This window comes from Zootermopsis nevadensis, unplaced genomic scaffold (genome assembly GCF_977971745.1).
Source record: "Zootermopsis nevadensis isolate Lab colony 2312 unplaced genomic scaffold, Znev_1.0 Znev_ptg000009l, whole genome shotgun sequence".
Classification (NCBI taxonomy): domain Eukaryota; kingdom Metazoa; phylum Arthropoda; class Insecta; order Blattodea; family Termopsidae; genus Zootermopsis; species Zootermopsis nevadensis.
In genome coordinates this window covers 6,466,270-6,491,346 of record NW_028259141.1, presented here as the reverse complement: position 1 = coordinate 6,491,346, position 25,077 = coordinate 6,466,270, and the positions used below count along the sequence as shown (strand labels likewise).

General features: G+C 41.3%; 3 protein-coding genes across 5 annotated transcripts; all 3 read right to left on the bottom strand.

Annotated features, from left to right (window-relative positions):
• Positions 1-7,465: 7,465 nt before the first annotated feature.
• On the bottom strand, positions 7,466-13,664 carry LOC110829322 (uncharacterized). Of its 3 annotated transcripts, XM_022062938.2 has the most exons (7): positions 12,497-12,608; positions 12,140-12,245; positions 11,386-11,615; positions 11,147-11,230; positions 10,025-10,114; positions 9,335-9,562; positions 7,466-8,602 (listed from the first exon to the last, which is right to left on the bottom strand). In XM_022062938.2, exons 4-7 carry the CDS (start codon positions 11,203-11,205, stop codon positions 8,422-8,424), a joined length of 558 nt encoding a protein of 185 aa, XP_021918630.1. In that variant the 5' UTR covers positions 11,206-11,230; positions 11,386-11,615; positions 12,140-12,245; positions 12,497-12,608; the 3' UTR covers positions 7,466-8,421. The 3 variants fall into 3 exon arrangements, with proteins under 3 accessions (XP_021918630.1, XP_087202034.1, XP_087202033.1); XM_087345908.1 differs by lacking the exon at positions 11,386-11,615 and having other exon boundaries at positions 12,140-13,664; XM_087345907.1 differs by lacking the exons at positions 11,386-11,615; positions 12,140-12,245 and having other exon boundaries at positions 12,497-13,664.
• Positions 13,665-13,809: 145 nt separating this feature from the next.
• LOC110829320 (Spliceosomal protein on the X) lies at positions 13,810-19,010 on the bottom strand. Its single transcript, XM_022062935.2, has 6 exons — positions 18,774-19,010; positions 17,393-17,476; positions 16,964-17,109; positions 15,950-16,078; positions 15,007-15,805; positions 13,810-14,705 (listed from the first exon to the last, which is right to left on the bottom strand). The coding sequence occupies exons 1-6, from the start codon at positions 18,805-18,807 to the stop codon at positions 14,473-14,475; spliced, it is 1,425 nt and encodes a 474-aa protein (XP_021918627.1). The 5' UTR covers positions 18,808-19,010; the 3' UTR covers positions 13,810-14,472.
• A 1,799-nt stretch (positions 19,011-20,809) lies between these two features.
• Positions 20,810-23,404, bottom strand: DCP1 (decapping mRNA 1). Its single transcript, XM_022062934.2, has one exon. The coding sequence runs from the start codon at positions 22,885-22,887 to the stop codon at positions 21,424-21,426; it is 1,464 nt and encodes a 487-aa protein (XP_021918626.1). The 5' UTR covers positions 22,888-23,404; the 3' UTR covers positions 20,810-21,423.
• Between the last annotated feature and the right edge of the window lie 1,673 nt (positions 23,405-25,077).

Sequence of the window (25,077 nt, the reverse complement as noted above, 5' to 3'; positions counted from 1 at the left end):
TCCCAAATCTTGAGAAGACACTTGTCCCAAGTCTTGAGAAGTCACTTGTCCCAAATCTTGAGATATGCGTGTCCCAAGTCTTGGGAAGTCACTTGACCGAAGTCTTGAGAAGTTCGTGTCCCAAGTCTTGAGAAGTCATTTATCCCAAGTCTTGAAAAGTAACTTGTTCCAAGTCTTGAGGAGTGCGTGTTCCAAGGCTTGAGAAGTCACTTGTCCCAAGTCGTGTGAAGTCACTTGTCCCAAGTCTTTAGAAGTGCGTGTAACAAATGTTGAGAAGTCACTTGTCCCAAGTCTTGAGAAGTCACTTGTCCCAAGCCTTGAGAAGTCACTTGTCCCAAGTCTTGAGAAGTCACTTGTCCCAAGTCTTGAGAAGTCACTTGTCCCAAGTCTTGAGAAGTGCCTGACCCAAGTCTTGAGAATTCACTTGTTTCAAGTCTTGAGGAGTCACTTGTCCCAAGTCTTGAGAAGTCACTTGTCCCAAGTCTTCAAAAGTCACTTGTCCCAAGTCGTGTGAAGTCACTTGTCCCAAGACTTTATAAGTGCTTGTACCAAGTCTTGAGAAGTCACTTGTCCCAAGTCTTGAGAAGTCACTTGTCCCAAGTCTTGAGAATTCACTTGTCCCAAGTCTTGAGAAGTGCGTGTCCCAAGTCGTGAGAAGTCACTTGTTCCAAGTCTTGAGAAGTGCTTGTACCAAGACTTCAGAAGTCACTTGTCCCAAGTGTTGAGAAGTCACTTGTCCCAAGTCTTGAGAAGTCACTTGTCCCAAGTCTTGAGAAGTCACATGTCCCAAGTCTTTGAGAGGTCACTTGTCCCAAGTCTTAAGAAGACCCTTGTCCGAAGTCTTGAGACGTCACTTGTCCCAAGTCTTGAGAAGTTACTTGTCCCAAGTCTTGAGAAGTCACTTGTCCCAATTATTCATAAGTCACTTGTCCCAAGTCCTGAGAAGTTACTTGTCCCAAGTCTTGAGAAGTGCGTGTCCCAAGTCTTGAGAAGTCACTTGTCCCATGTCTTGAGAAGTCTCTTGTCCCAAGTCTTGAGAAGTCACTTGTCCCAAGTCGTGAGAAGTTCGTGTCCCAAGTCCTGAGTAGTGCGTGTAACAAATGTTGAGAAGTCACTTGTCCCAAGTGTTGAGAATTCACTTGTCCAAAGTCCTGAGAAATCACTTGTCCCAAGTCTTGAGAAGTGCGTGTCACAAGTCTTGAAAAGTCACTTGTCCCAAGTCTTGAGAAGTCACTTGTCCCAAGTCTTGAGAAGTGCGTGTCCCAAGTCTTGAGAAATCACTTGTCCCAAGTCTTGAGATGTCACTTGTCCCAAGTCTTGAGAAGTCACTTGTCCCAAGTCTTGAGAAGTGCGTGTCCCAAGTCTTGAGAAGTCACTTGTCCCAAGTCTTGAAAAGTCACTTTTCCCAAGTCTTGAGAAGTCACATGTTCCAAGTCCCGAGAAGTTACCTCGCCTCGCATAGCCTTCCCTCGCCAGGCCTGGCCTTTCCTAGCCTTGCCTCACTTTCCCTCGCGTTGCATCGCCTTGCCTGGACTTGCCTAGCCTTCCGTCGCCTTTTCCTCTACTTGCCTCGCCTTGTCTGGCCTTGCCTCGCGTGGCCTAGCCTTGCATCGCATGGCCCTGCCTTACCTTGCCTTTCCTCGCTTTTCCTCACCTTCACATTTCTTGCCTCGCCTTACATCGCATTGCCTTGCCTCTCAATGCCTCGCCTTGTGTCGCCTTGCCTTGTCACGCCTTGCTTTGCCTCGCCTCGTCTTTTCTTGCCTGGCCTTGCCTCGCTATGCCTGGCTTTGTCTCGCCTTGCCTTCCCTATCTTTGCCTCCCTTGCCTGGCCTCCTCTTGACTCGCCTGACTTTGCCTTACCTTACCTCGCTTTTCCTCACCTTCACTCCTCTTGCCTCGCCTTACATCGCATTGCCTTGCCTTGCCTGTCCTTAACTGCCCTTGCGTCGCCTTGCTTCCCAATGCCTGTCCTTGCCCGGCCTCGCCTAGCATCTCCTTGCCTCTCCTCGCCTGGCATCGCCTTGCTTTGCCTGGCCTCGCGTCGTCAGACCTCGCCTTGCGTCGACGTGCCCCGACTTGCCCTGCTTTGCCTCACCTTGCCTTGGCTCGCTTAGCCTCGGCTGACCTCGCCTCTCCTTCCATCAATTTTCCCTACATTGTCTCGCCTAGCCTCGGCTTACCTCGCCTTGCCTACCCTTACCTCACCTTGCCACGGCTTACTTCGCCTGGCCTTGACTCTACTTGCCTCGCCTGCCCTCGCTTTGTCTGGCACTTCTTCACCTTGCCTCGCCTTACATCTCATTGCCTGGACTCTCCTGGCCTTGCCTGTCCTCGCCATACGACGCCTCGCCGGACCACGCCTGCACTTGCCAGCCCTTGCCTGGCTTTTCCTGGCCTCGCCTTGTCTGTCCTTGCCTCGCTATGCCTCTCTTGCCTGGCTTCGCCGGGTCTCACCTGCACTTGCCTGGCCTTGTCTTGCATCGACTTGTCCTGCCTTGCCTCGCATTACTTCGCCTTACCTCACCTTCCCTCGCCTCGCTTTGCCTGTACTTACCAGCCCTTGTCTGGCCTCGTCTTTCATCGACTTGCCCCGCCTGTCCTTGCCTCGCTATGCCTCCTTTGCCTCGCCCGGCCAGGCCTGCCTCACCTTGCTTTGCCTCGCCTGGTCTCACCTGGCCTCGCCTTACATCGCATTGCCTGGTCTCGCGTTGCGTCGCCTAGCCTCCAAAATGCATCGCCTTGCCCGGCCTCGCCTAGCCGCGCTTTGCGTCGCCGGACCTTGCCTCGCCTTGCAACCTGGCGTTGAGCTACGGGACGTGGCTACTAGAGCCGTGTCGTCCGCGTACTGTGCTAACTCGACGTGGCAGGACGGTGTGGGTATGTCGTTGACTAAAGAGCAGTCCGACCTGCACAACTCCAGCCCGCATGGCACGACGTGTGGACGTGGCCGACTGGAAGGACGTTTGGAATGTCCGGTCAGCGAGGTAGGAGGAGATGGTTTTCACCAGGTACGACGGGAAGTTGAGGACGGTCAGTTTGTATAGGAGGCCTTGGACCCAGACTGTGTCGAAAGCTTTGGCCACGTCCAGGAAAACCGCGCCGGTTAGCCCTCTCATCAAGGTTTCTGTTGACCCTTTCGACGAGGCGAGCCAGCTGCATCGACGTGCTGTGTCTGGGTCGAAACCCAAACTGCTCGTCGCGCAGCAGCCCGCGTTTGCTGACCTCGTGTAGGACCCTCGTTAGTAGGATCTTCTCGCAGAGCTTGCCGACCGTGTCAAGAAGACTGATGGGTCTGTAGGAAGAAGGTAGCGTGGGGTCCTTCCCCGGTTTCAGTATGGACACCACGCGTGCTGCCTGCGGAGGACCGCGTTGAACACTTTCGTGAGAAAAGTTATCGCGCGTCGTGGGAGATGTCTCAGGACCCTGTTAGGTATACCGTTGGGGCCCGGAGCCTTGCCAACCTTGAGTCCCTTGATGGCCTGGATGACCTCCGAGGGACTGGTTAATTTCGGTTCACTTGCGGGGGCATACGCGTATGCTCGCATCGCCGGGTCCGCAGCCGGGTCCGATGGGTTGTCTACCGGTTGGAACTGGACCTCAAGGTTGTCGGCCAGGGCTTCTGCCTTCTCGGGTGCCAATAGGGTGTGTGGGGCTAGGTTTATAGGTGCCGGAATGTGAATGGTGTAGCCTGCCCAGAGCCAATGGGAGCAGGCGTGGGAGTGGACCAATAGGAGCGCGTAGGCGAGTGTGAGAGGGAGAGAAAGGGTGAGTTCGGTTGAATGGATCATGGCCCTGAAAAGGGCCATGTTAGTTGTCTGGTTGGTTCTAGCGGTGCACTCTTGCTCGCTCTCGGAGTCCTCGAAGAGTGTGAATAAGAGGCTTCCAGGACCGGCTCAGGTGAAGTCCATCTTCCCTGTTGAAGTTATCGTCATGTAATTCGATCTCGATGGCTTCCCTGATTATCCGATCCATGTAGCCGGTTTTTGAGGAGAGGATAGAAGTGTCCTCGAGCTGTATGCGGTGTTCCATGTTGAAGCGATGTTCAGCGATCGCTGATTTTTCAGGCTGCCCGAACCGGATGTGGCGCTCGTGCTCCCAGGATCAGGCCTGTCTGGCCGATGTAGACTTTACCGCACTCACAGGGAACGCTGTATATGCCAGGCATCTTCAGTCCTAGGTCGTCCTTTACCCGCCGGAGAAAACTGGGAATTTTCTTTGGCGGAAGACCAACAGACTTGATGTTGTGCCTGGCCAGCAGCCTGCTTATGCGGTTGAAGGTAGTCCAGACGTAGGGCAGGAAGGCAACCGAGGTTGGTTTTTCAGGAGGCGGTGACAGCCTCGCAGGCGGATTGAGAGCTCTCTGGATCTGTCGGTTGCTGTATCCGTTTTTCTTGAAGATGGTGGTGAGTGTCTCCAGTTCAACCTGTAGGCTCTCGTGGTCGCAAAGGGCCTTAGCCCTGTGTACCAGGGTCGAAAGCCTGTTTGTTGGACGGGTGGTGATGGGAATTGGAATTGAGGTAAAAGTCGGTATGGGTTGATTTTCGGTAAACCTTGTGGACTAATGAGCCATCAGGTTTCCGGTGGATATCTATGTCGAGGAATGGGAGATGGCCGTTCTTTTCTGTCTCCATGGTGAACTGGATACTCTCGTGAATACTGTTGAGGTGGTTGAGGAACTCCGCGAGCTTGCCAGGGCCGAGGGGCCAGATAACAAACATGTCGTCCACGTAACGGAACCAACAGAGGGGCTTGAAGGTCGCCCCGTCCATTTCTTCAAAATGCTCCATGAAAAAATTGGCGATGACAGGTGATAGTGGGGAACCCATAGCCACACCGTCGGTCTGTTCGTAGAACTGGCCGCCGAACTTGAAGTAGGATGATGTTAGTACAAGATGGAACAGCCTCAAGACGTCTCCATCGAAGTGCCGTTCCAGGAGACGTAGACCAACGGGTACCATGATGTAGAGAGACACGACATCGAAACTGACCATGATGTCCCCAGGACCCACACGGAGCGACTTGATGGTATTGATGAATTCGGTGGAGTTCTTCATGTGACGTGGAGAGTGCCCCACCAATACACCGAGTAGTCCCGCGAGATATTGGGCGAGCCGGTAGGTTGGAGCGCCGATGGTGCTTACGATGGGCCTGAGAGGAGCTCCTACCTTGTGGATCTTAGGTAGCCCATACAGTCTAGGGGGCCTCGAACCCTGGGGCCGTAGCTGTTGGATGACCTCCTCTGGAAATGATGACTTCTTGAGAAGTAGGGTGGTCTTCCTTTCAACGGCTTCTGTAGGGTCCTTGGGCAGTAACCTGTACGTCGGGGCTTCCAGAAGGGCTCGGATCTTCCCGTTGTAATCGTCAGTGCTAAGGACAACTGTCGCGCTGCCCTAGTCAGTCGGGTGGAACGAGAGGGCTCAGAGAGCTCTCCTCTCCGGACAGATTGTCTTTTGGCTTCTTGGAGGCTCTCAGGATCCGAACGGTCTCTTGCCGGACCTCCGCGGCCGCTTCCACAGGTAGGGAGCGAACAGCTCTCTCAACACCGCTCAGGAAATCCTCGATGGACACTGCATAGTTCAGGCCCTTGCCCAGGGCTGAGTAGGCAGCATCCTCCAGTGGCCTGCCGCTCAGGTTAACTACAGTTTTCTTGGTGTCGGTCCGCGGGCCTGCATGTTGAGCTCCATGCAGTCGTTGTAACTTGATGCACTGCCTGACTTTGTCGTCAGCTGCAACACGTGAAGCCCTCTTAAAGGTGATGCGGTCGATGAGGGCCCAGTCCGCGGTGGACAGCTCTGCAGCGAGGCGGAGGTGCATGTCCAACAGGTCCCGGGAGATCGCATCCAACTCGCGCCGCGTGTGGTGTATACGCTCCCGTAGTAGGCAGAAGCTCGTCCTCCGATAGATTCTCTTGGCGGCCTCGGAATGGATATGGTGATGAAACTGCAGGAAATGCGGGACCGTCCCTTGGTCCCTGCATCATAGTAGGAAGGAGAGGGAGCAGAGACGTTTGGCTTTCTTGATCCGAAGAGCTTCGAATCTCCGGATGAAGTGATGAGTAGCCTCCCCATAGAGGTTTACTATGTAAGATTTGAGGTTTTCACAGCGGTGAGTATGAAGATTTCTGTCTTCTGGGTTGTTGCGCTGTGTAGTCAGGTCGATGTTAACCAACGTTTCAGAGGTCATACTGCCTCCGTCATCAGGGCGATGAGTATGAAGATTTCTGTGTTCTGGGTTGTTGTGCTGTGTAGTCTGGTCGATGTTAACCAACGTTTCAGAGGTCATACTGCCTCCGTCATCAGGGCGATTCTTAGTATGAAGATTTCTGTCTTCTGGGTTGTTGCGCTGTGTAGTCTGGTCGATGTTAACCAACGTTTCAGAGGTCATACTGCCTCCGTCATCAGGGCGATTGAGTATGAAGATTTCTGTCTTCTGGGTTGTTGTGCTGTGTAGTCTGGTCGATGTTAACCAACGTTTCAGAGGTCATACTGCCTCCGTCATCAGGGCGATTCTTAGTATGAAGATTTCTGTCTTCTGGGTTGTTGTGCTGTGTAGTCTGGTCGATGTTAACCAACGTTTCAGAGGTCATACTGCCTCCGTCATCAGGGCGATGAGTATGAAGATTTCTGTCTTCTGGGTTGTTGTGCTGTGTAGTCTGGTCGATGTTAACCAACGTTTCAGAGGTCATACTGCCTCCGTCATCAGGGCGATTCTTAGTATGAAGATTTCTGTCTTCTGGGTTGTTGTGCTGTGTAGTCTGGTCGATGTTAACCAACGTTTCAGAGGTCATACTGCCTCCATCATCAGAGCGATTCTTAGTATGAAGATTTCTGTCTTCTGGGTTGTTGCGCTGTGTAGTCTGGTCGATGTTTACCAACGTTTCAGAGGTCATACTGCCTCCATCATCAGGGCGATTTTTAGTATGAAGATTTCTGTCTTCTGGGTTGTTGCGCTGTGTAGTCTGGTCGATGTTTACCAACGTTTCAGAGGTCATACTGCCTCCATCATCAGGGCGATTTTTAGTATGAAGATTTCTGTCTTCTGGGTTGTTGCGCTGTGTAGTCTGGTCGATGTTAACCAACGTTTCAGAGGTCATACTGCCTCCGTCATCAGGGCGTCCTGATGACGGAGGCAGCATGACCTCTGAAACGTTGGTTAACATCGACCAGACTACACAGCGCAACAACCCAGAAGACAGAAATCTTCACATATTATCACTTTTCAGAAGGTCTTCATGCTTTAGTGCAAGTAAAAAAAAACACCTTATGGGCCATCCACGTCTTTCAACACACTTAACAGCGTAATAATAAATTTGAATCACATTGTTGACTTTTATATCAATGCTGCATTTATCACTCATTCCATTGCTGCTATTGTTACTTTTGATGTGTCATAAAGAACAACTTTGAAATGTTTGTATACTCTAAAGAGTAGACCCTTTCAATATTTTGTTGAAAAAAGTATGTTATGTTCGATAATTTTATTGTATTTTGATTATTTCTTTTATATCATTAAGATTTTCAGAAGTCAACATATTACTTTTGTTACAGCCCATCATAAAGAAGGCTATTTAATATCAATAACAGACAAACTTAAATGCATGACCTGTCTTAAAGGAACATTTTATGTAACACTAAGTTTTCTCTAAGTAGATTTACAGTAAGAAAACAATTAAACAAGATCTTTGACTTCATATCAATACCAGTAGCCCTCTTTTTGCGCCGATTTTGAAACCAGCAAGTCAAAAAGTGAAAAAAATATATTTTACTATTATTTATAACGTTTTACAATGTTTCTCGTACTGCTTCTTATACTAAATCATAATTGTTACATCGCTGATTTTTAATAAAAATTATAAATACAGTCATCTCTGCAATTACGTGTGTTTCATTAACACGAATTTGCTCCAATGAGTTCGATGAATCGGTAAAAGATGTTTTGAAATGCAAACTTTTGCATATGCGAGTTTGCTCTTATGCAATTTCATTCCTGACGCTTTAAACTTTCAAAAGACTAATTTAATCTCTGCGGAGGTACCGGGGTTATTTTTACTACGTGATTTTCTATAGGTCGGCGTCTTTCATGAATGCAACTATCGCAGAACAGCAGAGATGACTGTACACATCAATCACATGAAAGAATCACAGTGACCAACGAATCGCCGATTGTAAGAGTATAAAATATATTTTTTAAATTCACTTTATTTTATTTGTGTTATTTCTGATCTTTAAATGTAATGCCATTATATTACTCGTCAACGTTTCAGTGCTGGGAACGCATGTCATTGACTTCCCATAGATTTACATTATAAAAGAGTTTCAATTTACGCCGATTCCGTTTACGCCGCTTCGTCCAGGAACGCGTCCCTGGCGTAAATCAAGGGCTACCTGTACTGCATAGTATTCTGAGGAAATAAGAACCTTAAATTGGTCTTTTGTAATGTTCTGTGTCGACATATCCTGGAGGTAGTACCAGTTCGGTATAGCTAGTGGTTTGTCGAAATCCTTGCGGAGGGACGCTCCCCCTTACTATAGTTACTGGTTGAACTGCTGGATAAGGGGGATCCAGAGGACCTGCAAAATCCTCCACATGTAAATCAGAGCTGAAACAAAATTAGAAGTTTCATTCATATTACATTGAAGTAAAAAATGGCAGATAAGAAGAGCACACAAAACGTTTTTCAGTTATCCTGAAGAGAAGAGACAACTTGGAGGAGCTAGAAAATGTAGGGGGATAATATTAAAACGGTTCTTAAACACGAAGAATGGGAAGATGTAGACTGAGAAGACGGCTGTCTTGGCATTGTTATGCCATGTCTAATACGTCAGTAATCTTCTACCAGACTATGTGGCATAAGAACCCAGAAGACAGCCATCTTTATACTTGCTGCCATGAAAACCTCAAATTTCACTGAATTTATCTCAAATAATGGCTAATGAAAGGCTTTTGTGAACACAGTAATGAACATTCATGTTCTGTAACAGTTATGGAATTTCTTGACCAGCTAAGAATATTATTCATTGCTCAAGGACTCTGAACAGTGCAAAATGTATGTGCAATAAAAAAATTGTATTTACAATGAAAAAAATTTCATACAAAATTTCAAAGGATACATGTGAAAATAAGAACGCCATATTCCATTAAAATACATATTTCCATTCTTGTAAGAATGTCTACGGATCCCACTGATACAAACTCTCTTCAAGTAGCTGATGTGGGCAATGGACGTAATTCACGAAAGAAACGTGATTAAAACGTAAATTCTGTACTCACTATACCGATTATCAAATTGCTACATGTAACAAGTGGTATCTGAATTTACTTCATCACTCACTTGCTAATGATTGCAGTATCTTGCACTGGAGTGGGATGCTCCTTTGTGTAGTTAATTTTCGGTTGAATGATGCCTCCTGGTCCACTTATAGTGCTAATTACTGTGACTGTTGCTGGAGATGAAATATTTCTGATACGAATGAGATTATGTTGTTTATGCTTACAGGAAGCGATGACGTACGAAAACGCCAATATAAGAACAAGTAAAAAAAAAAATATTACTCCAAACCTGAAAAAAAGAAAACACTTATGTCAGTTTTGTGGGAAGAAAACATATTTTGCTCAGAATGCACTTAGTCCATTCATCATATTTCTGTGTTACCAGCAAGGACCTCTGAAACGTCACTGAACTTCTACCAGACTACATGGCACAACAACCCAGAAGACAGCCAGCTTCACTAGGCATGATGATAAAAACTGCACAGCATTTGAACTGATTACAAGAATGTGCACACATTACTCATTATACAACATTATATCAATTATTACAAAATTAACAATGAATTTATGCTTTTATTATATATGTTCTGTTTTTATTCTGAAATGTTTATACCAAGATTTAACAGATGGTTACCAAAACACCTATGACGCAGTTCAAATCAACTGCACAGAACTTACCTGAACATATACCTGATAATGTCCGTTGAAAACCTAAGTTTTTCTTTTAGCATATGTTACGAAACGTACTTACCAAAAACACCAGGTCTCCCAAAGTTCTTTATGGTATCTATTGATGATACAACAATGTAAATTACAACAATACACGTACTCTGGGGGGCATCTGTGAACAGCCAACAATAAATATCCTAAGTGAGATATCAGACAATCACAACAGCGAGTATGAAATTAATGTCTTCTGAGATGTTGAGCCATATTGTTTGGTAGACGTTTACCAACATTTCAAAGGCGCTTGGTGCCTCCACCATCAGGGCAATGATGGACGCAACAAGCACCTCTGAAGCATCGGTAAACCTCTACCAGACTACACGGTGCACCATCCCAGAAGACAGTCATCTTCATCTTCAATATCATATGTGCTATTATTTCATCCGCAGTAGGAAATGATTCTACGCCAATGCACAGGAGTGCTTGTAACTACTAACTTGTACGCTTTCAATTGTCGTGTTTAACTTTTTCTAGCACAGACTAAAACAAATGTTTAGACAGCTGTAACATGGGATAAACTGAGAGCACAATTCCTCAAATGCCTAACTGGATATGACACAATACACAGTGGAAAAAAAAGAAAACTTTCTTTTCCACTGGTTTCTTCACTCAGGATTAGGTCTGAAGCCCATATAATTAGCAAGTTGGTATAACAGTTTTAATATGAACAAAACAGTCAATGAATATAAAACCCTGGAAAATATATTAATTATAAGTGAAGATTCCAAATCCACACCTGCTTTTTTGGGAAAAAATCTCTTTCCTCACTGCTAAGTCACTCTCTCTCTCTTCTTCTAGCCATCACGTTGTATTTCCATTTTCATCGAAATTAACGTGACTGAATTACTCATACAAAAAACAGCGTATAAACTTTAACAAATTTCTTGTCTTTATGTTTTCATGACTGCAGTTGCCATCTTCATGGTCAATGTGCAGTAGATCACCTAACCTAACCTTGCATTAAAGTCAGATATGCTACTGCTTTGTTACCTCACTCATGAACAGATTCTACACATAATTCTGCATATTAAATGGACAAAAAAAATATAGAGAAAGAAATGCTGAAACATCAAAATATAATGCAAACAATTTAGAAGACTTAGCAGTGCTTACAAATATATAAACAAGTTAACACAACATTGCTTACTGTAATGATATGCTGAGGTTGTAGTAGTAGTTACTACAGTCATACATGGTCTGGGCCATAACCAATCAGCACCCACTATTAGCCCTGAAACAGCAGACATTTCCTTCCTCAATATGTTAATAATACATAAATCTACAATTCTGTGATGTATCAATGAATAATTACGATTGGTCCAAAGTTATTACGGATGAAATGAGGAAACAAGAATGCTGAAACTCTTATGTCATGTCAAGTCCAACCTTATCAATGAATTTCTGCCCAAATTTTGCCTTATCCTTGTGTACGATACAGAATACGGGGTCCGCAGTGGCCGCGCGTTCTGAGGCGTGGGCCTTGTGACGCTTGGTCCCTGGGACCGTGGGTTTGAATCCCACTCGAGCCATGGATGTTTGTCCACGTTTTTCTGTGTTGTGCTGTCCTATGTACAGGTAGAGGCCTTGCGACAGGCCGATCCCTCGTCCAAGGAGTCCTATAGAATAGTGGGATAAATGACAGCTCATCATTGGTCCAGATGGTGGACCAGAGTCCCCATATAAATACACTTTGATGTGGCCATGCCGCAGCTCAGGCATTTAGTCACTGGCAACCCACTGTTGAGGCCCAGGTTCAAGAGTCATTATAGAGCATTGGTAGAATGATACTGACAAGGGAAAATCAAACAACCTGAAGAAAAACCCGTCCAAGTGCCACTTTATCTACTACAAATTCCATGCAGACTAGCCTCAGCATGTATCATCTGGGGGCTGGACGGTGGGCCTATGAGTGACCGTAGTTCCTGAGAAACAGTATCACCCCATCGGAACAATAATAATTTCTGGCGTGTAAGTTATAAGTGTCATATGTAACATTCTGTTTTTACATGTTTTGGCTTCACCTTTGTAAAGCCTTATGAGACCCAACTTACAACGTAGTAATGACTTCCTGAAATAAACATTTTTTTTATTAAAATTTAAATCAATTTACATCCAGTATAAGTCACAACAAAATACTCACTGATAAATGAAGCAAAACCGAATATAATCTCCAGAACTTGATTTGTGTTTGTCTCCGATGATGTTTTACATTCCATCTGTAATCTGTCATGTGCAAACGCTTAAACCTACAGATAACAATAAATCAAATACCTCAGAAAACAGATGCAACTCACTTGTTATGTGTCTTACATGACATATATAAAATAAATAGAAAATAGGAAGACCATGTCTTGCCTATACATGCTTCATATCTCATAATAAACATATCCTGTTAAAATTTCGTATTACGGGGTGTACAAAGAAAATCGTCAGGTATTTGATTTTGGTTTCTGTTGATGGAGTTATCCCACGTCACTTCCTCCATGTATATGCTTACCAGTGATTAGAAGGTCCTCAAGTTCAGGAGAGTCCATATAGTCATACCAACTCAAACACCATACGTAAATCAATCACAAATATCTCACTCCCTTGTCCCAACAGCTTTATTACTGAAACAAACACATATGTATTACTTTAATAAAAAAATATATATCATTATTAGCACTGGTATTAGCAACTAAAACATCAAAAGTGTCCAGGAACACTTTCTGCCGATTATATCTCATAAAAGATGCTCCATATATGAAAATTGTGAACTGAAATTAATACAGCTGATTTGCTAAGTTAATTGAGATATATAAGGTTTCACTTTTTCATTCAGAATTCAAGTTTCAATAGAAATAAGTTCTCTAAAGAACCTGTAATATATCCAGACAACTCATAGAAAGTTTTTTGCATACACATTATGTAGCCTCACAAGTGAAACAATAAAGGATGACAAAATAAACTGGTTACACACAATACTTACTTAACTGAACAGTAAGAAAAATGTTTCAAGCTCAAGAAATCTTTAACAAGACACACAGGAACCACTTCCATAGATAAGTTGAAATATTCATTTGATAGTGCTTCCACCTAGAAAGATATGATGAACTAGAGGTAATCAATTGAATCCTATTGATTTTGATTAGGCCACAAAAGTAAACCATTACTGATACCATGGAAACCATTTTGTTTGGAAAAGCAGTGAAAACAATGAGCACTTACACAGTTACTTCTGTTACGCACTTACGTGCAGAACATGTTTATAAAGAACAGAACAGATAAAGCACTATTCCACGGCACACACATCTGTCACAACAACAAATAATTTGATCCTTCAGAGCAGTATTTGACAAAATTAATGCAAATGGATGAGATGGTAAGAGTATTAATGACCATGGTTAGTACTATTACATTCTGGGCTTGCTAGATTTGAAGTTTACATATATGCTATTATATTGAACAGCAGAAACATTATTTTTTAACATGAAACCAAGTACAGTTAATAGGATATCAGACATTAAACAACCACTTTTTTATTCTGATCTTAAATGTGTTTACTGGCTTCGAGGTACGTACAAAACAAACCACTTTTATAATTATATAAAGGGTTCAGAAAGCATCAGATCATACATTGTATTCATATTACTATTTAATTTCAATATCCATAACCCTGTAACTGTGAAAAATTACACACAGATACGTGAATCCATACTGGTCTATTGAAACCCCTACTTTACAGTAAACTTAAACCAACATTTTAACTCTTTTCAAATGGCTCACTCAATAGAAAATTGGTTATGACATACCAGTGAAATACAAACCTCATTAAGATATACAATTTTTATTCAAAACATTTCCACAGTGAAATACAAGAAAAATAATCTACAACTCTGTGCAATAAACTGAATGCTCTGAAATGACAAATACCATGTCGAGGATTACAAAACAGAACAGCCTGCAGCTTGCATTTCAAGCGCATCATGAGGCTTCAGCTTCAATACATATTTTTCAAATATCAGGCTTTCCAGTCAGGACTGACTTAATTTTTCTGTGGAAAATATGGGAAAAAATGACACAACATTCTCCAACATGACTGATGAACACAAAAAGAAAACTGAATTTGACAAAACACTGCCATTTTGCATACCTTCTAATTTTCAATAGGAAAATGGATATCAGAATCTCTACAGCACGGCATAAAATGTGTCATAACTTCAATTTAATGAGGGCTCATAATTTATGATGGCGATGAAAAATTAGAAAGTAATGAGAGGAGTGTGATGGAGACGTGAAAAAATGAGCATGCGACATCCATGATCATATACGGTATCTCACTTGTCTCATACACACTACAGATTTGTATAATTCTCAACGTGATCCACTGGCGACATGTAACATGATAATAAAGTTACTAAATCTGTGGAAAAACTTTCTCCAAATTAGGATACGCACTGAATAATTCTTACAACTGAATTATAAACACTCTGCCTAATAATTATCATATGAATTATCATAGTTGTTCTCATAGTTATTATTATCATAAGAGTTGTCATAATTGTCGTATGAACCGTCGCTGCTTCCCGGCTGACCAGGTCTCATGCCACGTGGAGGTGGTGGTCTCATGCCTCTTGGCGGTGGAGGGGGACCACGAGGCGGAAATGGTGGCCGTCCAAATGGAGGTCGGCCTGGTGGGGGTGGTCGCCAACCAGGTGGTGGACCACCTAGAAAATTAAAATAGATGATCAACATAAGACTTATTCATTGAATGTCAAACTGCCTTCAACACTTATTAACTTCTAGACAACTTTTCTCACAATTATATAGTTACAGCCACATTACCATGAAGAACATTTACGTTGGATGACGACTGGAGCAATGAGATGAACATCTGTGTATATCTTACATCATTGTCAACCATTACATACACCAGGTTCTTGATTCGACTCAAAAACAGACCAACAATATCCATGCAGAAGCCTAAAATTTACATGCAGCAAAACTCTTCAAGTAGGAAACACTCACCATGAGGTGGTGGTGGGGGAGGATAGTTGCCTTGATAGGGACCCTGATGATGTGGAGGTGGTGGTGGAAACTGCCCTCCTCCCTGCCATGGAGGTGGCATCATTCTTGGTGGTGGAGGGCCTCCTTGAGGTGGCGGTGGCATTGGAGGCATGTGCCCCATTTGGCCCATCCCTGGTCCCATGCTGTTTTGCTGCTGCTGCGGTGTAGGCGGTTGCTGCTGCGAAAGTTGCTGTTGAGTTGATGTGGGAGGCATGGGAGGCAATGGTGGTGGTCCAGCCCTGTTGAGTGGTGGTGGTGGCATCCCTGGTGGTCCTGGAGGCAGGGGTGGGTGACCTGGATGGTGCATGGGTTGTGGAGGTAATGGAGGCGGAGGAATGCCCGGTGGCATCGTCATTGGAGGAGGTGGCATACTGGATGGTGGTGGAACTGGCGGAGGTGGAGGAGGGTGCATACCAGGAGTTGGTGGTGGTGGAGGAACCATACCAAGCATGGCCACAGGTGGTGGAGGGGGGACTAATGTTGGAGGCTGTGGTAATGGTGCAGGGGGAGGGGCATCGGCAAACAGCTGATGGGGACGATCAGCTTGAGACAGGGGATTCTGTGCAGCTAGAAGTCTCTCAGCAGCAGAACCATGGCGTTCGCCTCTGGCATCCTTTTTGAACGCATATGATACAGAGATGGGACGGTTACACAGATACTGTCCGTTCATCGCTTCAATGGAGGCATCAGAAGCATCAAAGCTTGCAAAGTTGATGAATGCAAACCCTTTTGAGTTCCCTGTCTCAGGATCACGCATGATCTGCAATATGGGGACAGAGAATACATTGCAGCAGAGCTATAAAAACATAAGTGTTTTTGACTGGTACATATGAAAGGAAGATCAATAAAAATTCCTCAAACTGGGCACAAAAATAAAGAATACTCATCATATCAAACCACTTACCTTAGGTGTCTGAAGAATAACACCAAATGCAGAAAATGTGTCATAAAGAAGTTTCTCATCCACCTCTGGATCCAGGTTCCCAATAAAAATGTTAGCACCAACGTCCAGATTCTTCTGGTGAGCTGATGCCTAAAATAGATGCACCAGTGTGTTAATTTAAAGAAGTGACCAAGAAGGGGGTGATGGAGTTAACAGATGCTCATACCAACATGTGACTGTAATCTGAGGGTACACTAGCAGTTCAACATCACAAGTTACAATATCAGAGGCTGTGTTACAAATTTTGTTCATCTGTGTTGTAACTCACTGTGCTACCTCCTCACCATATAAATTGTATTAGCAGCCATGGTCTCACAGAGACAGTCTCGCCATATTGCAGCAATAAAAAATAGTGCCATAGTATCAAAGTCAAGGCTCATAAGCATGTGTTTTGTTGTAAACGAGGACCTTTAAAGTGTGTTAAAAGCATAATCCTTGGACTAATTACACTGCTATAAGTAATTACTGTAATAATCCACCTGCACTGCCAGAGGGAACAACAGATCATTATAAGCTGATGAAGCACCTGTTGCATTATACTGTGATCAAACAAGGTTGGATACCCACAGAACTTGAAGGCTGCAACTGAAGTTTGCCTTAACCTGTGTTTTCCTCTAATGTGAGGAACCAAGTTTCATGCCCATACAAAGAAACAGGTAAAGTCATAGTTTTCTATTTTTAATCTTTACATTTTTTATAGCATTTGGTAAAACTGAAAGATTCTGAACAACTGCATTGTAACAAGCATTTCCTGAACTGACTTCCTTCATGACTGCAACTATCCTTTGTCCAAACCACAGACATATTCATAAAAGGTACGTTAGCAAAATGTATACAAATAGGGAACCACGTAACACTGAACAAAGTTTATCTCAATCAATTGCTCTGGTTATCTTTCTCACATTCAAAATATGAGTTCAATTTTAAATTAAATATAGGAAATAAAATAAAATGTACAAAAATCAAAGCACATACCTTGTTAACGCGTATCGGTTTCCCATACAATTTTATCATGTTCATTATCTTAATCGAATAATCTGCATCTTCTTCCCCCATGAACTCTACAAAGCCATAGCCTTGATGCATCTGTGTTACACGATCTTTAGGCATGTGGACATTTACTGGTAAGAACAAAGAACACATTCCATTATTCTATACATATATCAAATAATAATTGCAACATATAATCTGACAATTTACAATTAAATGGTACTTTTTAACCACTAAACCATGCATGCATGTTTTTAATCCTATGCAGCTCACTTTCAACTCCAAAAACTGCAAAGCCCTATCAGACACACCCAATATCGGAGTTCAGTGATGATCAGAGTAGCAATGTAATTAAGTATAGTGTTAAAGTGATTTCATACTGCAAAACATTCACCATGGAGAAACAATACTTACCAACTGGACCCGACTGAACAAATAGTTCCCACATCAAAGCTTCTGTAACTTTTTCATCCAAACCACCCACATAAATTGTGGCATCTGAAAGGCAACAAGAATGTTATACTACTTTGTCCAATTATAAATTTTAAATTACTTGATAATGGACTGAAATTTTGCTCAGATCATAAAGTAAAATGGCATTGCAGACTAACAATCTTCTCGGTATATCACACAATATGAAAAATACTATAAATTTTAGGGGATCTATGTGCCAGTGAAAGACACATGCACCTTCTTTACAGAACACTGCTTTCCAAAATCACATTTTAGTTCCAGACACACAGGACCTCTCCACCCACAGCTTAAATGTACTTCAAACATGCATTGTTGAGTGTGACTATTAAGAAATAATTAATTAATTTACCATGTTTTCCTTACATCCGAATTACATTTGAAAAGCAAAGAAAGGCATTCTAACTGTGTCTGACCATTAACATCCATTTCACAACTCACTAATCATCAATATTAATGATGGTGGTAGTACTGGTGCTAATTTTTTAATCAGTTCAGACCATTCCAATCACATATGTAAAGCAACACCCACTTCACTCTTTTCAAGATATTTATCAAGACTGAACAGCTCAACTTCATTAACTTATAGGCACTTTTACGGTTCTCACAGCAGTGATGCCATGTAGTTTCACTAGTAGCTAAAAATATTGTGGGGAAATGTACTGTTTCCTTCTTCAGGATTGAAGTGAGCCAGATCCTTTTGAGGGGATATTGTTAGAGGTGGCAGATTATACCATAAGACAACTTGTCCCTTGTTTCAAGGATAAAGATGTGAGGCTGGCATTTATATAGTAGGATGGTCAATGGAAACATGGAAATAATGGGGAAAGGGAGAGAAAACCGGCTAAGAGGCCCCAATAAAGACTGCTTCTAAAGAGGGTCCTATAATGAACAACACAACACTCACATCTGCACCAGGTATTGTATTATGGCATGTTCCACATTCTATTAAGGATCTATGGAATGTAACTAAATTCCATTTACTCCATTAAATAAAAATGTTTGACGATATTCTCATTTCTTCAAGGCAAACGCTGGGGAGAACCGAAAAACTGGCAGCTTCCTTCTCTATCCCGATACTTATAATCATCATATGATATTTGACGCTTCTTAATTTCTGCAGTTAACATCATCAAATGTTATAAGCTACAAATCGAATTTCCGCCACTATTGCAGGTTAGAAGTTAGTGACAAACATGATCAGTTTAGTTTCATGTCATCCACTAGTAATTATGGGGAACTATAGTTACAAAAGCTCCAAACACTTTTTCTAACGTCTCACAACCCTTCACAATCTGTGCAGAATATAATGTATCATTTTTACCTTGATTCCTTTCAGCAATCGGGCCGGCCGCCATTTTCACCAAATATACTATTACAACCGTTTTTATATCGATTACATAGGAACATTACGAGTCGATTAACATGACGGGCAATACATTCTACATATTCATTATTTTGAAAAAGGTAAAAAATTCACTAGCGAGTTGTTATAGTTCTAGCAACGATGAAAGAATATCTAGAAAAATGATCATAACAACACAGAATTACAACAAAATAATTTTCTGAGATACCCAAGTAAGTATTTATTATGTTGGCTACCCTGAACGATGTATAACGGCAATCGATAATACCAGTCGGACGAAGCAAATTAATTACGTATATCGAGATCTCCAATCTACAATTACATTTGAATTCATCATTTTAATTACATGGTAGAGAACACGTACAAAAAGGGCATTTCCAGTCCAGGTGTCTAGTCTTCAGGCTATCCCACACTCTCTCCTTTTTTATTTCTTTTCAGATCCAAGGTACCAGGCTGCAAGATCTTGTTCTGAGTCAACCTACAAATTCTTTCCTTTAAATTTTACTTCTGAAGGGCACCCTCGTCTTATCCACTCCCTTGACATAGCCAAACCATTGTAGTCATCTCTTTCCCAATTATAAATTCAAACATCTGGTATAAAGATTTAATTGATAGTTCTATCCCATATTTTTTGCACTTGTTTAATCTATGACCAAAGGAAGTGAACCACACATAAAGCCCTGACGATTTAAATGTTTTAATTTATTCCAATCAGAATAAATATTATCTTGAATATTTTATTGAAACCCTCGATATTTTGCTTGTATGATAGGTGCTGACATTTCCAAATGCACCAGAAGTTAGTTTTGTCAAAAACCTTATCAAACCATAGCAATTTCCTAACATATAACTTTGTTGATGAATGACTATGAAACTTTACAAGTGAATTTGTTTACAGCTAAGTGATCTTTTATAAAATCAAATTGCGTATTAACTGAAATGCCACTGGACTTACTTTCTCCACTTTAAATAAGTTTTGCATTGCATTTATAAAACAAAACTTCACTCTGAAAATGGAATTACACCACAAATATAATTTTTCATGCGAAGATCTGAAAAAATGTTGTGACACTTTATTGATATCCATGCATTCAGGAATGTAATGTCACACAAGTGAAATATTATGAAATGATGAATGTAACACAATGTAACAAGAAGCTAGAAACCCAAAATAATGGATACCATTGAATGAAAGGATTTTATATGCAAGATTGACATCAGGTATAAAGTTTCAAATGTTTACTGTATATCAAAAAAAGTCATGAAAATAAATAACTTATTTGTAGGCCCCTTCTTTCTCACAAACAGTATATGATATTTTAAATGAATGGTCATCAGTATAACACAAGAATCTAGTGACTGTGTTATCTATTGATGAAGAAAAGAACTGAAGAAAGATTCTGCAGTCCTAAAATACCCCATCATGAAAAATGCTGGAGGCTGGTTTGGCCCTGAAGCAAGTCTGGACGTGAAGAACAGAAAAATGTCTAACCAAACTTGATTGTGCAGCTAATAACCTTGTCACCACACTGACTAACCTGTCCTGGCTCCTCACTATAACAGACACAATTCTTAAAAAAGACACAGTCACATTTGTTCCATAAAATGAACATAAAACAAAACTCAATTGACATGTCATTTAGGAAGTATGTAATTGACTCACGTGTACTTCATCGCCACCATCATCAACATCAAACAGTCAAGGAGTTAGGTCATATTGACCTGTTCTGGCCTCGGAGTCTAGAAGTCTCTTTTGCAGGCTTCCAGAGGTTCTTCGTCCACATTGTATCTACTTTTTTAATAATTTGGGAAATCTGTCTCTCTGCATTTTGTTAACATGTACTTAGGAATCCTAAACAAGATACAATGATAGCAAGAAATTGCAGGGAACTGCTCTTAATTTACAAGTTCCTTACCGTTTGTAAGAAGTGAGGTATGACATTTGCACCTTGGCCTCATTTCTACCAATTTCTGGAATAAAAATATCTGACATGTTTAATGCCAAAGTTGTTTTTATTTCTATTTCAGGGCAGTAGTATTACTAACAATAAATCCTTAATGAAAAAGAATCAGAAAAAATTACACTTTCATATTTGACTTATAAATTAAAATAGACCAAATTCAAATTATGCAGACCTAAAAAGAAAATGCATCGCTATTGTTCACAATAAAGTAACATTGTAAAAAGTTATGATATTATTTTCTTATATTATGTGCAAATTATTGGGAGACTTTTTGTTTGCTGTAACAAAGCTCACTGTAAAGTGAATCAAATGCACAACACAGCACTAAGTAATTTAAAATAGATGTAATGATGAGCACCTCGATACAGGAATTTAAATCCAGTGTTTACAATTTGTTGATTAAACTCTTCACAAGTCAAAATGTGTAACAGCATACAATATTATTCCATGCCAAGACAGTACACACACTACAACAAGTAGGTCTTTCTTACAGTAACTAAATTGTACTTCATTAGGACTCATTTAAGATTATGCCACTATCTGAAACTCTGCAAAGTCAGATAATTCATACCATCTGCTGATCAGCACAACATAATAACAAAAGTAATGCCACTGTTCTGCATAAAGAAAGATTTGCCATTTGTCTACATGACCATTTCTGCAAATGATTTAACATATGCTTCATGAAGTTTGTTAACAAATTCAGGATCATTTTTCACCAGATAATTGAATGCTTGAAGAAGCTGGTTTCTGGTTAATGGTTCAGGTCTCACTGATGTTACACTATCATCCAGCAAAACTGCACCACTTGGACAAGTGGCCAGGGTAGACACAGAAAGTTCTGGTTTTGGATTTACTGTTGCCACACTTGGACTATGCATCAGAACTGTAGTGGTACCGGCATCTATGTTGTTTGGTACATCTTTCGCAGCTGACGAAGTGAACATAGTAGGGGGCATTAACGCTGGTTTCTGTGGTGTTTCCATTCCACTGCACAACGGTGCTGATAATGGCCGCTGATCAGGTGTTGCAACATCCACCACCATTCCACTTGATGGAACTGTCTGTTCTCCAGTCCCAAAAAATGGTGCAAGTTGTGGGCACGTTGTCGAAGGAGATGGGATGCGGAGGAAACTAATTCCATTCTCCACCAACTCTGCTGATGTACTAGGTACACTGGCATGTTGTGCTTTCACAACATCTGTCATACTGCCAGAGGACACTGGTCTTGCTCTAAAGTTTCCACTGCTGTTTTGTTCGCTACCATCTTCACAAGATTGGATTTTCCCTTTATCTCTCTTAGCTGATGTAGCTTCTGTTTGTGGAGTAACAGATCTCTGTTGTTTTTCAATGTGTTCCACAGTGTGTGCTGGGTTTGACATTAGGCGCTGCAGTAGAGGTTTCAACTGACCATCACTTCTATCACTTGGAAGCTCTACACCCAAAGTTCTTGACTGGTGATGACCAACAAATATACCTACTGGCTGTGATACCTTATCAGATGAAAAATGAGAAGCACCACTGCTAGCTTTTGCAAAAAAATCCATGACACCCTGTGGCATCTCTGGTTTCGATTCTTCTGTTGGAGCATGCCTGCTAATTGCTTGGTTCTTGTTTGATTTGTAATCCTCCTGAGCTCTACTGAGCATCGTAAATATGTCAACATTAGCATCACCACTACTACACTTGTTCAGAGCAGATTTATCTGTAATTTTCTTACTCATTTCAGACTCTTTAACGAGTTTATCAAGCACTGACGCAATACGAATGCACTCGTCTTTATCGTAAAACCAAACACCAAAAATACGGCAACTTGTATTCCGGTACAAAAGAAATGGCTCTTGTAATTGTAGATCTAGTCCTTGAATAACGGGTTCAACTAGATTGTTTGTATTAAGCCTGTTCATAATAAGAATACTGTGATATGGCTCCCCATTTCTGCTATAAACAAACAAGGCACCTTCCACATCGGTTTTCTCCCATTCGTTATCATCTGTACTAAATGTATATAATGCAACATGAGTTGCGGTTTCAATAATGTCTTTTACATATGGATCAACCCTCTTTAACGCTGCTACATTCATTCGCAATTCCGTTAGGTCGGCCATTTTCGTGTACTACAGCGACGAAAGAGACTGAAATACATTGATAATGCTTTTGAATAACCGCACGTACCATGTCACTGAATGAGACGGAAGTTCCTGCATGTACAATCATTTTCTCATACTACAAACGATAACCCGACTATAAGATGTTAAAAATAATCAGACTTGAAATTATCGTTTTTGTACAACCTTGACGTCCATCACAAATTCCCAATAAAAATAAAAGTACACCTTAAGAGCCTTCACAAAGCATATTCTAAAAGTATGTTCCACGGTATTACACTGAACACGTAGAACGTGCATACACAACAGTAAAACTAGGCCTTCTCGATCGCTTCGATGTGTTGTTAATCCTATTCTATTTTCACGCCGGCGTAATTCCGACCACGAAGAGTTCGGTCAGTCTTACGACTACAAAAGTATCACGTAACACTCATTACCACCACCACTCACAATACTCATAACGCGAAATATCGTCGGCGTATTTAGTTCATCCACATTTAACTCATCTGTGGTATAGTGAAGGATTACCAACATAGGTATAATTACATACCGCTTTCGATTTTAATGCTCACGAGCAGTTGAGTCGTAAACTGCCATCTATATTAGCACGTACCTTTAATAGTGTGGTATTATCTATGAATCTGCTACGGATGATATTCATAAATACGGAGAAACTATTTTATAACCATTCATTTCAAACTTTGCTTTATAATATTGTCAAGAAGAGATGGGAAATAAATTGGGGCATATACGCTTCCGGTCTATACTGTAAAGTCTGGAATGAATTTCAAGACGATCTGATTGGCTGTCTATGCTGATAATTTGTTAGATCGGAATGATGTTAAATCAGAATTAAATTCACAAGGAAATTATATGCAGACTAAATTTGGGGAATGCTTGGTACCATGCAGTTCAGAATCTTCTGCCTTCTTTTGCACTATTTGATAAGATAAAATATGAACTATAATTTTAACACCCCTTTTTTTCTTTCAGAACAGGGTGCTTAGAATGTTTGTACCTAGAATAAAGTAATGGGAGGTTGGAGAAAACTGTATGAGCTTTGCTTTTTCAATACCATGTCACCATATATGATGAGGTATAGTTACCTTATACAATAAGACCAGTCTTGCTAATAATGAATTATTACGTCTGTCACACACAAAGTATTCTTTAATGCTTCACATTATAGCAGCACCACAAAAAATACTTTCATGCTTCACATTATAGCAGCACAAAATATTGTTTAGATTCTCAGCATAAAGAGACCCCACATATATGATACATTTCCCAATAGCCTGGTAGAAATAACATATAATAGCAATGCTAAAATATGCAATAAGAGAACAGTAATGCATTTTATGACTAGACACTGCAATACTGCTATACACACTACAAGACCGCTACAATGAATATGAAGTTCAATTTACAAATTATACTAGAGTCCTTCAGATAAAATAACTGAATTAATAAGCTTCAAAAAAGGAAATTAGTATTCATAATAATATACTATGAAATGAGGAAACTTTGCATTTTACTAGAATAATAATTGTCTTGTAACACATTCCTGCAAAATTATATTTTCTTTGCAACACTATTCTGCTTTTGCTTTATAAGATTCTTTTCTTTTGACAAAAAAAGTTCAATACTTAAAAAAATGGCTGAGTTTAATCAAAGCATAACTTTTTTGCCCCCAAAGTACTCAGTTATAAATAAACAATTCTACAAATATGTTTATAGATAAATCTATAATTAAGTTTTATACATTTAGTGTGATTATCAGTCTAACCTTTTTGTTCTTTACCTGATCACCATTTGCCATTTATCAATTGCAATTACAATTTAATATCAAGAGTATTTAACCTTAGGTTTAAAATCAAAGGTAGTTAGAGATGCAATGCGCATAATGCAATAACATTTGTGTGACAGTGAATCTATTTGCTTCTGGTCCTGAGGCATAATTACACAATGTAAAGATCTGAAAATGGAAGTCACTCATATTTAACTGAGATTTGAACCCTGTGCCTCTCCAATTTAAAGCAACACTGCTAACCACTCAACCACGTTAGCAGAAACAAATTTTATAACAAATACAGACGGCTGTTTTCTGTGTTGCTATGCTCCGTAGTCTGGCAGAAGTTTACCAAGGTTTCAGAGATGCTTGCTGCCTCCATCATCAGAGTCCTGATGAAC

Bases quoted from the DNA above. Each gene is read 5' to 3' on its own strand.
- LOC110829322 (XM_087345908.1), bottom strand. From the start codon at position 11,205: ATGGCCCAGACCATGTATGACTGTAGTAACTACTACTACAACCTCAGC. The intron at 9,563-10,024 runs GTAAGTACGTTT...TCTTTTTTTCAG, and splicing joins TGGGAGACCTGGTGTTTTTG to GTTTGGAGTAATATTTTTTT. The intron at 8,603-9,334 runs GTGAGTGATGAA...ATTTTGTTTCAG, and splicing joins GATACTGCAATCATTAGCAA to CTCTGATTTACATGTGGAGG.
- LOC110829320 (XM_022062935.2), bottom strand. From the start codon at position 18,807: ATGGCGGCCGGCCCGATTGCTGAAAGGAATCAAG. The intron at 17,110-17,392 runs GTAAGTATTGTT...TGTTCTTACCAG, and splicing joins TGTTCAGTCGGGTCCAGTTG to TAAATGTCCACATGCCTAAA. The intron at 16,079-16,963 runs GTATGTGCTTTG...CATCTATTTTAG, and splicing joins AACCGATACGCGTTAACAAG to GCATCAGCTCACCAGAAGAA.
- DCP1 (XM_022062934.2), bottom strand. From the start codon at position 22,887: ATGGCCGACCTAACGGAATTGCGAATGAATGTAGCAGCGTTAAAGAGG.